Source organism: Neolamprologus brichardi, chromosome 6, assembly GCF_056152115.1.
Source record: "Neolamprologus brichardi isolate AB-2024 chromosome 6, ASM5615211v1, whole genome shotgun sequence".
NCBI lineage: Eukaryota > Metazoa > Chordata > Actinopteri > Cichliformes > Cichlidae > Neolamprologus > Neolamprologus brichardi.
The window spans coordinates 36,251,782-36,263,748 of NC_142109.1; the positions used below are offsets into that span (position 1 = coordinate 36,251,782).

At 47.0% G+C, this 11,967-nt stretch overlaps 2 protein-coding genes across 7 annotated transcripts in view; both read right to left on the reverse strand.

The window, feature by feature from the left end:
• Window positions 1-2,467, reverse strand: part of sh3pxd2aa (SH3 and PX domains 2Aa) — a 102,213-nt gene extending 99,746 nt beyond the window's left edge. For all 4 annotated transcript variants that reach the window (XM_087842215.1, XM_087842214.1, XM_087842213.1 and 1 more), the window contains exon 1: window positions 1,787-2,467. In XM_087842215.1, the coding sequence (XP_087698341.1) occupies window positions 1,787-1,882 (96 nt within the window). In that variant the 5' untranslated portion in view covers window positions 1,883-2,467. The remainder of the gene's footprint in view (window positions 1-1,786) is intronic.
• A 1,489-nt stretch (window positions 2,468-3,956) lies between these two features.
• stn1 (STN1 subunit of CST complex) lies at window positions 3,957-11,748 on the reverse strand. Of its 3 annotated transcripts, XM_087842219.1 has the most exons (11): window positions 11,662-11,748; window positions 11,338-11,498; window positions 10,848-11,111; window positions 10,321-10,416; window positions 10,111-10,188; window positions 9,771-9,944; window positions 9,467-9,578; window positions 7,718-7,868; window positions 5,671-5,793; window positions 5,524-5,596; window positions 3,958-5,177 (listed from the first exon to the last, which is right to left on the reverse strand). In XM_087842219.1, the coding sequence occupies exons 3-11, from the start codon at window positions 10,978-10,980 to the stop codon at window positions 5,020-5,022; spliced, it is 1,098 nt and encodes a 365-aa protein (XP_087698345.1). In that variant the 5' UTR covers window positions 10,981-11,111; window positions 11,338-11,498; window positions 11,662-11,748; the 3' UTR covers window positions 3,958-5,019. The 3 variants fall into 3 exon arrangements, with proteins under 3 accessions (XP_087698346.1, XP_087698345.1, XP_087698342.1); XM_087842220.1 differs by having other exon boundaries at window positions 3,957-5,177; window positions 9,771-9,941; window positions 10,848-11,498; XM_087842216.1 differs by having other exon boundaries at window positions 10,848-11,498.
• Window positions 11,749-11,967: the final 219 nt, after the last annotated feature.

Genomic DNA, 11,967 nt, shown 5'->3' on the forward strand with positions numbered 1-11,967 from the left:
TTTATCCTCTCATCATTTGACATCAACTTAAACTTCAGCTGGTTAAAAATGCCGCTGAGCTTCTTCTCCAGACGGAGCCGATAGTAACGGCCGTACGAGATTTAATCACGGCTGCGATGTCCGACGCGTCGAATGGCCTGTCAGCGAGGACACGCTCTGCTCTTTACACTTGAGATTACAGACAATAACAGCTCACCGAACATCACCTTAAACTCGGTCACTCGGTGAGAGCAGACTCTTCAGTCAGCGATTCCTACAAACTCAGGGGAGCTTTGGGGACAGCAGCCGGAGTCCTGGGACAGGCGAAATAACCTCCTGCACTTTTCTGATGAGTGCAAGTCAGAAGGTAAAGCGAGAAGATCCTTTTAAATAAGAAGGAACCGCTCTGTGAGTCTACGACAGGCCATCCGACCCCTGGATACAACGCACAACTCTGTAGAACGGCTTTGAGGTTTGCAGCACAAACACAGCAGAGTGAGCGGGAACTTTATCGCCGTCCTCTCGCATCAAACAGAATCTGGTTTAGCTGCTCTAACACCGCCGTGAGACACATGGAGCGAGCAGATTATCATGTTTACCCTGTGCTGAAAGTCTCCTCATCTCACAATACATCCACCCAACGTCCACCCATCCATCTACCATCATCCTCCACTTATTCATTGAGCTGTTACAGGCGAAGGACACATTGTAGAAACAGTTCAGTAAAAGGACTACATGTTACAATCCCTGCACTGCTTTAAATGGAGAAAATCTCCATCAAGAACCAACAACAGCCGAACCCCACACGACGAGGACACATTACTGTAGTATTATTAGTATTATCCTCACTGTTGCAGCGTTTAGGCGCTGCTCGCCTTTCCTTGTATGTTTGAAGTCATCTGTGAGTTCTGAAGGAAAATGCTGCTTCAAACGGAGCACCAATCATCAGGCTGAGACGTGAACATCTGCAGGAAACTTCTTTTAACTGGAGCATCGTTTCCTCGAGAATGAAACAGATTCTTGACAGAAGTAAGAGGAAACGCTCAGCTGTCTGTAAACACACAGCTCCCCCCTGAAGGTAAACTGTGGGTACAGTGTCTCCACGGTGATGCCCGTGTGTCCACACTGCACCAAAGCATGTCAGGAGCTCAGAATAACAATGAAGCTGGTGAGCAGAGGCAGCAGGCTGGCTGTGTGACAGCTCACCTGTGCCCGAGCTCCGCCTCCTTCACTGAGAGCAGCAACTCGAGCCGAGCTGAGCGGCTGTTCTCCCCCAGCAGCCGGGCCGCACGGAGAGACGCTAAACACTGCGTTTAGGAGTCACACTGTGACTGTGAACAGGCCACACACACACACACACACACACACAGGGACACAGACACACACACACACACAGGGACACAAACACACACACACACAGGGACACAGACACACACATAGACAGACAGACACACACACACACACATACACACACACACATACAGAGACAGACACACACACACACACACACATACACACACACACATACAGAGACAGACACACACACACACACACACATACACACACACACATACAGACACACATACACACACACACATACAGAGACAGACACACACACACACATACAGAGACACACACACACACAGGAACACAGACACACACAGGGACACAGACACACACAGGGACACACACACATACAGACACACACACACACACACAGAGACAAACACAGACACACACACACACACACACAGAGACAGACACACACTCGTGAGCGGGACCAGGTGCGGGGGTGCAGGTGACTCACGTAGTGCTTGGACGGACTGCGCCTCTTCTCCACGTCCACCACCTTGACGTCCAGCACGGTGCGCAGCTGCATCTTCACCCTGCAAAGGCTCTGCATGGAGGCGCGTGCGTGCGGCCGCGGGGCTCCGGTCAGCTGACTCTTATCACGGCAGAGAAATCACCGCGCGCATCGCCGGTGTCGGCTAACGGTTCGGCGCTCCGTACTCGTGACGCAACCAGCATCCGATCCGACCCCAAACTTATCGACGGTCCATCTGAGCGCGTGCCCGTGAGCGGGTTCGCCTGCAGCCTCCACAGGCTGAGCCGGCGGCGGGCGGTCACCTCACAAACGGAAACGACGTGCGGCGGCTGCCTTTGTGTCTGCGGTCTGCATACCTGGAGCTGCCGGCGGAGGGGGGCGGGGCTTCACGCGCGTCCTCACGGCTGAAGACTAGAACGAGCCGGTACCGGCTGCGCCTCCATCCCGCTGCCCTGACACGGAACCCGAAATCTGTACGGCCACCCCGAGCGTCCCCCTCTCAGAGAACCGGGAACGCTGTGGACATCTGGCAGCACGTGCGGCTGGGAACGTCACAGGCTGAACACCACGACCACCACTGTCCCACGCAGCGGCAGCTTTCTGGCCGGAGACACGCGCAAGTGGAAGTATGGATACAGATGTTTCACCGGCGACCAATCAGCGGCCGCCCCTCTGCTCCACATGAAGCAGCCAATTAGTGACTAAACACTGCCCCCCTGCGCACGCAGCAGCACCCTTTAAAGATGCTTTTTGTGATCCCGCTCTGCAAACTGCAGCTGTAACTCCCAGCAGCAGGGGGCGGTGTGGTGCCGCTCCACGTGTCTTATGAGCGCTGCTGTTTAACCTTTGATGTTACTTTTGTAACATCCTACATCTCCTCAAAGCTCTTCCCCAGTCCGCACGTGTAAATAAGAATGACCAGGTTAATGACCTGGCACTGTGTGCGCCACCCTGTGGTACAAAGTGGTATTACACCACAGTACTGCAAGGTCCTAGTTTGCTTTCCGGAGAAGTTTTCAGTCGATTTTTTAAGACATAAACTCAAAGCGATTTTTTTTTTCACAATCTGATGATAGTTTCAGTGTATTTAGAAATAAATAAATTACTTTAAAAGATAATAATTTACCTTGAAAACACTCAAGTACCTCAAAATGTTTGAAATCACTTTAAAAAAAACACCCTCTCATCTCTGAGGCTTTGCTGTAAGTGTAACAGGGTCATAAATCACATTGTTATAATTACACAAAATGTGTTCTAAACTCCCAAACCGTTCCTTTTATACCTGACTTTTAGGACCTCCAAGCCTGTAGTTCATTATCAGTTAGAGCCCCTCCTCATTCTTTTCTTCTTCGGTGCAACCCTATAAATACAGTGTACCCCTTTTGCTTCTCCCCTTTTCTACAATTCCCCTGTGGGAGAGGTGGGTGTCATTTCTTTCCCAACACTGTAAAACGCTCATATAATGCATATTTAGCCACCTGGATGTCTCTGATTGTGATTTTAGTTCAATTATTGTCATTATTAAGCCTGTTTTTTGTTAGATGTTATAAGTGTGTAGTATGTGTGTATCATAAATGTGTTTTAGGCGCCATAAATGCTAGCATGAATATATACTCCTTGCTAGCTTGGAAGTTGTGGTGGGTTGAGCTAACCCTCTTCCCCACTGTTTGTATTTGGTCGTAGGAGCTGGAGTGGGCAAATTATTTACTTGGAGGCCTTTCTTTCTTTTACCTTTTTTATCAGGTATGTCAGATTTTGTGTTGTTGTTTTTGTTTTATCTTATGTCAAATATGTTACGTGTAAATCCATACTTTATGTTTAATGTAAAAATAAATGCCAGCCTTTTCTATAATTCCCCTGTGGGAGAGGAGCTGGAGTGGGCAAATGATTTACTTGGAGGCCTTTCTTTCTTTTACGTTTTTATCAGACACAACGCAGAATCACACCGGTTACATAAGCAGGAGCACATCTGGGCAGCTGCCTGGAAGCTGCAGGTTTCCTGCTGCAGGCTCATCTGCTCCGTGGTAATCTAATTACAAAAGGCTAGATTACCAAGCAGGCAAAATGCACAAATCTGCCCCAGGCGCTTGAATCCTCGGAGGCTTCAGGACCTGAGTCTGTGGGAAAAAACACACATCTCTGCTGAAAGCAGCGCTTCACCAGTTTCACATGATGAACTGGAGCCGTGACAATGAGGCCGTTGTGTGTTTTTGCTGTTTCGGCACCACAGGGATGTTTCCAGGGTTTCAGAAAAACTGAAACTCTGAGCCGCTGTGGAAGTTAGTGAAGAATGTAGGAGACAAACTTCAGTCAGGCGTGTTTCTAGGGAGGTGGCACAGGGAGGGGGTGGGGTGCAGGAGGTCCGCCTGTCCGTCCATCCTTCTTATCTCCGTCCCGGTTGCGCCCACACCTCCACCTCCACCTGACACGATGCTGCACAGACGCCTAAACATCTTTGTATTGCATCTGAAGTCCCGAATTTAGTGCAAAGGTTTCATCTACATGTACTTGAAGTAATGAGATAAGAGTCCTCGTTAAGCACATCGATTACTGTTCACTTTAATAATTTACTCACACACTGCAGGCGGCCTCATCTTTAAAAGCACTGCATATAAAACTGAGTTGGGTTAAGTGAGCTGTGGCAAAGTTAAAACCGTAGATAAAGACTCATCTATGAATTCTGTCTTTGTCCAATTTCCAATTCTCCATCATCAACGACAGAAATCTGGAATAAGGCCTGAAGCAGCAGGTGAGTGTGATCGTGGTCATCACGTGTTTCCAGCCTTCTAGCGATAACAAAGCCATGAGTTTTGCTTTAAACACCATCTCCTCTGTGTTTATCTCCCATGGATGGAACGTTTGTGACTAATGAAGCTTGTGGGAGGAGCCGGGCTGATAAGGAGGTAATGGACTGATGTTATGAGGCCACGGGGAAATGTTCTGTGGGGTTTCTTCTTCTTGGCACCTTATCTGATGATGTTCTTGAGCAGACGTGCTGAATGGAGCCAGGAGACTCGGCCGGGGAACCTCCCATCTTTGTTTCTTATTTATTTAAAAACATATTTACAACAGTGATGGTTTGTTTACATGTGGTTGTCATGGTTTTTAGAAGCTTTAATAACTTAATATTTAGCATTTGTGCGCTCGTACAGCAGCTGGGTAAAAGCTAAACATGATTTATGCACCGAGCGCTGATGCTCGGCGGCGGCGGCTCCTCAGACGGCAGTGTAGTGGCTGTCGCTGGTGCTGATGATGTCACTGTTGCACTCGAGCGTCTTGAGGACGAGCTCCAGAGCGGCGCGGCTCACGTTGAGGCTGTACCGCTGCCTGACTGCTGACAGGATGTGCAGGACGTGGCAGCCCTTCTCCACGTCTGCAGGCGCAGGAGGAGAATGCACACACAGAGACACACACAGACACACACAGACGCACACAGACGCACACAGACGCACACAGACGCACACAGACGCACACAGACGCACACAGACGCACACAGACACACACAGACACACACAGACACACACACAGACACACACACAGACACACACAGGTGTAATTGTTGTGCTCATTTGATTCCTGACAAGCAGGTAAAAGCTTTTCATTCTTAATCACATCCTCTGAAAAATAATCAGTGCCTCTGAGGAGAGTCAGAGAAGCTGTGAGGGCATCGCTAATCTAAACTTTTGTGTCTGTGCTGCACTGAGAGCGAGTCCACGCACACTTCTCCCTCCTCGAGTCCTCCCTGATGACGTCTTTGACGGCCACGAGCAGATCCTTGTCCTGCACGGTCACCTGACGAGGAGCAACAGCGTCACACACGGCACAGCAAAAAGCTCCCGGAGACGAATGTGTCTGCAGTTTCTTACGAGATAGACTTCGTCCTGGGACTTGACCTTGCGGTACACGGCGCCCTCGTCCTGTAGGATCTGCAGAGCCTCCTTCAGGAGCTGACGGAGCTGCTGGCACGCAGACGGACCCGCGACGGGCTCCTAATCAGCATCCGAGGAGCACGAGACAGAAAAAGCCAATGAAACGAAGAAAGAAGGGATTTTGCTTCAGATCTGAACACATTTGTCTTACAGGCCGACTTCACCTCCACATGAGTGAGACCTTTCAATGCTACAGGAACTCATGTTAAAATCACCGGTGGAGGTTTAGTGTAGGCCAGGGGTCGTAACCCTGGGCACGCGCTCCACCGCTGGCACGTGGAGGGTTAACTGGTGACCATAGCTGGACTGGCCACTGGTCATTTGTCTACTATGCCCAATGATGATTTTTCATTTTTATGGGCAGATGAGTTTTTGAAGATGAAACCAGGAGATGTCCTTACTGAATCATCAGAGCTGAACAGGTGATGGAGAAACAGGTTTACCTTTTAGGTGACATGAATGAGTTGAAGTTATGAACTGTTTCTGAGAGACAAATAACACCAGCATCCTTTTCTAAGCAGCTGACAGCTGGTAACTGTGCAGGGGGGGCAGGTGGGGCATTAACAGGAAGAGGGGGGCACAAAGAAATACTTTTCTTTCTTATTCTCATTTAAAATCTCTCGCTTTTAATAAATAATTATCTGAATCTTCCAAAGTTTTTATCTGATGTAAAATGTATAGAAATCATACATAGACCAACAAGACTGTACATCACTGTCACAACAGCTTCTGTTTTCATTCAAAGGCTTTATGGCTTTAATACCTGGGGGGCCGGTCTCTAGTCAAAGTGCTGATTTTATGTCCCAGTCCAGCCCTGGGCACGACATGCAGTGAATTAATCTGAGAAGATGCATTGAAAAATAAAAGTCCGGGTCAGCGGTGCACATCGCAGATTAGCTCACATAGACACATTAGTTGTGCCGCTTCTTAATGACAGTATCTTAGCTAACAACCCAACTACCGGACTAAAAATAACTCAGCCTACCGGTGAGAGGGGCGTTGCTAGCTGTCAGTTTTTTCAAGCGATGTTGAAATTTCCATGTTCCAACACTTCAAAAGCTTCAGCAGCTGTTTGCTCAGCGCAGCATCAGCACCGCGGAAATACACGGATACATCCGTAGACTCGAGACAGAATTCACAAAGTGTTTTCAGGACTTTCAGGTGTTTGGACCAATGTTTTCTTTTCTAATCAAACCAGAAGCTTTAATGAGCAGCTGGATTTGTCTCACATTAACTGGTTGGACACAGAGGACATCGAAATGCAGCCAATTGAACTGAAAAGCTCGACTCTGTGGGGTCAAAGTTTGCAGAACTACGAACACGGCTGGAATCCACAGCTGTGCGTGTTCATGGAGCTGCATGTTCACCTGCTGGACGTCACTACCTGACACGTTTAACTGTCTTCAGAACATTGCAGAGGCCTTATTGACAGTATTTGGCTCTACACATCTGTGTGAGCAGAGTCCTCAGGTAGCCTCTGAATGCTGGACACTCGGAGACCAGAGATCACATTAACATGTGTGTCTCTGTGTTAATATAATTCTATCTAGTGTGTGATGTTAATATAGAGCGTTACTAAATTGATTGCTAATGCAATCATACAGCACACTGACTTCTGAGGGAATGTTAGATGCACTCATCCTCAGAAAGGTTGCTGACTCCTGCTCGAGGCTTTAACACTAACAGTACTAACATGTCAGGCTTCAGCTTCCTTCTTTGCCAGATCAGAAACACTCTCTGGGGAAAATACCAAACATAGACGCGCCTCATGCACGCGCCGTTTGATGGCGTGCTTTCACATCTTCACATCTTTGCTAGCTAGCATGCTAACACTGGTATTAGCATGCAGCACACCATGTTCTGAGATCTTAAAATGTGATGTCAGAGGAATCAGTTTTACTTTGCTGCAAAGTATCAAATCCTGGTGTTTATTTCAGTATTTCGAGATGTGACGACTGGTTCCACGTCCCCTCCCAGTTCATACCTGGTCAGCGGATGCTGCCTGAGGCGGGCTGGAGATCAGAGGCTGCAGGAGGTCCTGGACATCGTAGGGTCTGAACCTGCTCACAGACTTCTGCTTTAAAAAGTCTTTCAAGATCTTTGTTGCCCTGCTGAGGGAGCTGACAGCCGAGTCTCTGAAAGACAGATGTTCGTCGTGAGCCTTCGAGCTGCTCTAATAAAAAAATAACAGCTGATCGAACGTGTAAGCAGCCTGTGACCTCGTTCACCGTCTGTCCTGCCAACAAATCTGAGAACACACTGAAAACCTGAGTCAGGTTTACTGTAAGCCTGAAATAACCACAGCCTGAGGATTTCAAGGCACAACAAGATGTGGGAATAAGAAACATCTGCATCTATTTTAGCTTCTCCTCTTTTTCCGAGGACGTTCAGAGGTTCTCTGCAGCGAATCGTCAGAAAGCAGACCTGATCTCTGAACAGATTTAGACTGTGACACTTGGAGTTTAGACTGCAGTTTCAAACAGAGCCTGAGAATGTGATGATGAAATCTCCTGTAATTATGGAGAAAAAAATAACAGTGTGAAATGTTGACCCACTCGTGTGTATTCTGGCCCCACAGCTGTGAAATCACTCAGAGTTAGGGCTGCCACAAACGATTATTTTGATAGTCGACTAATCAGATCATCATCCATTGGATGTAAAACGTACAGCTTATTGCACCAGCAGCATCTGCTCTTATATAACTATCATTAGCTTACAGCTTTAAGTGTTTCAGGTATGTGCTAACTAAAAATAAAGACAAGATGATAGTTTATTAAATTTTAATGAAATTTGCAGATTGTTTTGGTGAAGTTTAATAAACTCCTTGCTATCTAAAATATAACAGGACACCGGAGTATATTCTCGAGCATCTCACACTTCTGATAATCAGCTGTCTGCTTGATGTTTATTCAGCTGTGTAAAAACTATAACTTTAATCTCAGACAAACCGATTTACTCAGGAACAAATAAAATACTAAAAAAAGCCAAACAATAACATTTTTAAGTTATCTAAGTGACTTATATATCATGTTTAACCTGAGTAGAGAAAGACAGCGGTGGGTTTGAAAACGATTAGCCGGGAGTCCGGTGTTCTCACGGCTCTAGTGAGCCTAGCCCCCGGCTAGCTATCGAGCTAGTGGCTAACAGACGTCTCCGAAAACGTCGGAGCGCTTTTGAAAATATGTGGTGTCTTGATAAACTGAGCAGATATTTGAGGTTTACACAGCTACATTCTCACCTGAAAATATGTTAAACGTTTATTTTGTGACCCAGAAAGAATAATAAGAGTAATATTAAAACTAACTAGCTGCTGCCATTGTTGGAAACTGAGCTGGGCTGCGCTATGAATTCTGGGACACAGCTTCTTCTTCTTCGGGGTTTAACGGCAGCTGGCATCCTTGTACATGCAGTGCTGCCATCTTCTGTTTCAGTCCGTTATTACACTCTTAAATCCTACTACTTATTCCTGCGTCTTTTGTGATCTTACAAAGCTTCAAACGACATGTCGACTATTAAATCAGTCGTCGACGATTGTGATAGTCGACTAATTGTGGCAGCCCTACTCAGAGTGTGAAGATAAAACCTTTAATGGCTTCATTAAATATACTGAAGTTATTGTTTTTAAAAGAAGAGCTGATCCTGGGTCAGATGTGGTTTATTGATGTGGACTCAGCTACTGTGTGTGTTCAGGGTTGAATGTTGACTCTCTGGTGTGTTGGGTGGACGTTCGTACCCCGCCGCGTCGGGCTCCAGCTGAGGCGCTTTGTCGTAACACTGTCTGTAGAGCTGAGGCGCCTCCATCATCCAGGAAATCTGCACCGCCATCACCGAGTCGCTCACTTTATCTGAGGACGCACAAGCACACGGGTGAGGACGGAGGCGGAGCCACATCCAAATATTCACTGTGAGTGTGTTTCTGTGTGTGTGTCGCTCTGTTTGTGGTTCTTTGTGTTATTTGTGGAGGACTGTGGGCTAACTGTGGAGTAAACAGCTGATGGTGGTTATTAGAGTGTGCGGATGAAGCCGTCTCCGCTCACAGTAGGTGGAGGCCTTGATTTCCCTCTGCTGCCTCGACGTCTTCACCGGTCCCCTGACTCGGAGCAGCTCTCCGATCTCCAGGCGGCAGCGCGTCCGCTGGGCTCGTCTCAGCTTCTGCAGCTCCGCCACCGGGTCGAAGCCTCCCTGAGCCGCGGCGCCGAGTTGTGCCCCTGCTGGAGATCACAGGAGGACACTCGCTCTGTATCGATTCTGCATCTGAAGCATCACCAGGCTGACAAAGGAGGACAAGGACATGTCTGCAGGCGCCAGAGCGCTTCATTTTACTGAACAAACTGAAAGCAACGCCACGCTAACTCTGAGATACAAACATGAACTCACACTTGCTCGGCTCCCGCTCCTCTTTCAGGACGTCACTTTTCCAGCACAGGCAGTTTATAACGCCCGTACCATCATCCACTGTGAGACGCAGCAGCAGAGCGTGGGCGGAGACAAAAACAGAGCACATGTGACCAGAATACAATCGTGAGGTCTCACGACTACAGCAGTGATGAGTACAACTCCACAATGGGAGTGAGTGATGAAGAGCACCTCCATAGCAGAAGAAGTCTTCCCTCTCCCTCTTGTAGACCACCGTTCCCAGCACATCGACTTTGGAGATCGGGTGCAGGTTGTAGAAGTAAATCCCTTTGAGTGGAAAACAGATAATTAAAGGTGAAGGTGTGTCTCCAGACAGTAAAAACTTTGTGATATCAGTCTGGATATCACAGATTTATTTGGCACAACTTTGCAAATGTTTGCGTTTCTTTGTTGTCTTTTTGCACGTCATCACATGGGGCCTGACCCCGCAGGGTTTACATTTATGCGCTGACAGGAACTACAACACATCACACCTGGCACACCATCAGGTGGTGTAGTTGAAATGAAATAACGGAGGATTTAAAACGGTATAAATAACTACAATAAATGCTAAAATAAAAATAAAGGAGCTCAATAAATGTAAAATATTGCACAATGCGTGGTGCAGGCTAACAGGAGCTTTAACAAAATCTAATTTCAAATTAGAGCTTCAGGAGTGACGACCAAGTAAAAGGTGAGGTACGGGTCCAGTTTGTTACCTGGTACCTGGGTGGACTCCGTCATCTCCAGGATGTCTCTGATATACAGCCGAGCGAAGGCGGAAAACACCGGATCCAGTCCCCACAACATCGACGGAGGCTCGTCCGCTTGATCCATCGCAGCTGTCTGCATTTCATCCTGGGATCAAACACTGATGGTTTACCTGCTTTCACTGGTTTCCCGCCAGCCACACAAACCGTCTCCAGGACAAAGTTAGCTGGTTTCAGTGGCGTCACTTCCTGTTAATCCCACGGTAGATGAACCTGTAGTTCGTCCGGAGGCGCAGCAGAGGGCGCTCACGATGAATAAAAGTGGACCGAACTTAATGTGCAGTTTCACCCAGAAGATAAAATCCAGGTTTTATTTCAGGTTTCACAAATTTTATTTTCCAATGCATTCAAAATACAGTAAAACAACACCCGTTTCCCCTTTTCTTACAAAGAAGAAGATTTTGCCCACAAAGTCAGGATTTACGACAGGACACACTACCTTGATGGCAGCCAAATTAAAAAGTGATCAGGCGTTAGCAGTGAAGTTCATCACAACAGACACGATCATGTGTCCGTTAACAGTTATCTGGTTGTGGTGGGTGAACTCGACTGTTTCAGGCGTACGCTGTTACTGATTTTCCGCGGCTGTTCGCTTCATGCCTGAAAGCAAAATGGCGAGTGCCGTAAAGTGCTGAAAAGTCCCTAATATAAATATTATTTTTTCTTTTTTAAACTGTACGAGAAGATATAAACACAATCTAAAAACAAAATAAATTTTCCAAACTCCTCATATAAAAGAACGCTAACAGAAAAAAGTGCTAACCTTACGAAATTCATCCAATCCGTAGAGTGTTATTATTCGATTATTTCACGACTAGAATCCTAGAAATAGCGGTTTTTCGGTCACGTGACCTTTAGTCAACTTTTTCACTTTTCTTAAGTGCTAGAAGGATTTCGTGTATGTACAAAGTATTAAAAAGGTAGGTTAGCAGCATTTCTGTGTGTGAAACTAAATATTTCAAGGCATATTTTGTCTTGCCAATTCGGCGCGTCTACGTTTGCAGTGGCTGATGGGAAATGTAGTTCCACGAACACAAAGAACCCCGACTGTTCTGTATATAGAAATGAC

What these genes read in the sequence shown, in the direction of transcription:
- stn1 (XM_087842219.1), bottom strand. Translation starts at nt 10,980, where the DNA reads ATGCAGACAGCTGCGATGGATCAAGCGGACGAGCCTCCGTCGATGTTG. An exon ending in GGAGCGGGAGCCGAGCAAGT is followed by an intron (nt 9,945 to 10,110) that starts GTGAGTTCATGT and finishes TGTGATCTCCAG; the next exon opens with CAGGGGCACAACTCGGCGCC. An exon ending in CTGGAGCCCGACGCGGCGGG is followed by an intron (nt 7,869 to 9,466) that starts GTACGAACGTCC and finishes TCTGTCTTTCAG; the next exon opens with AGACTCGGCTGTCAGCTCCC.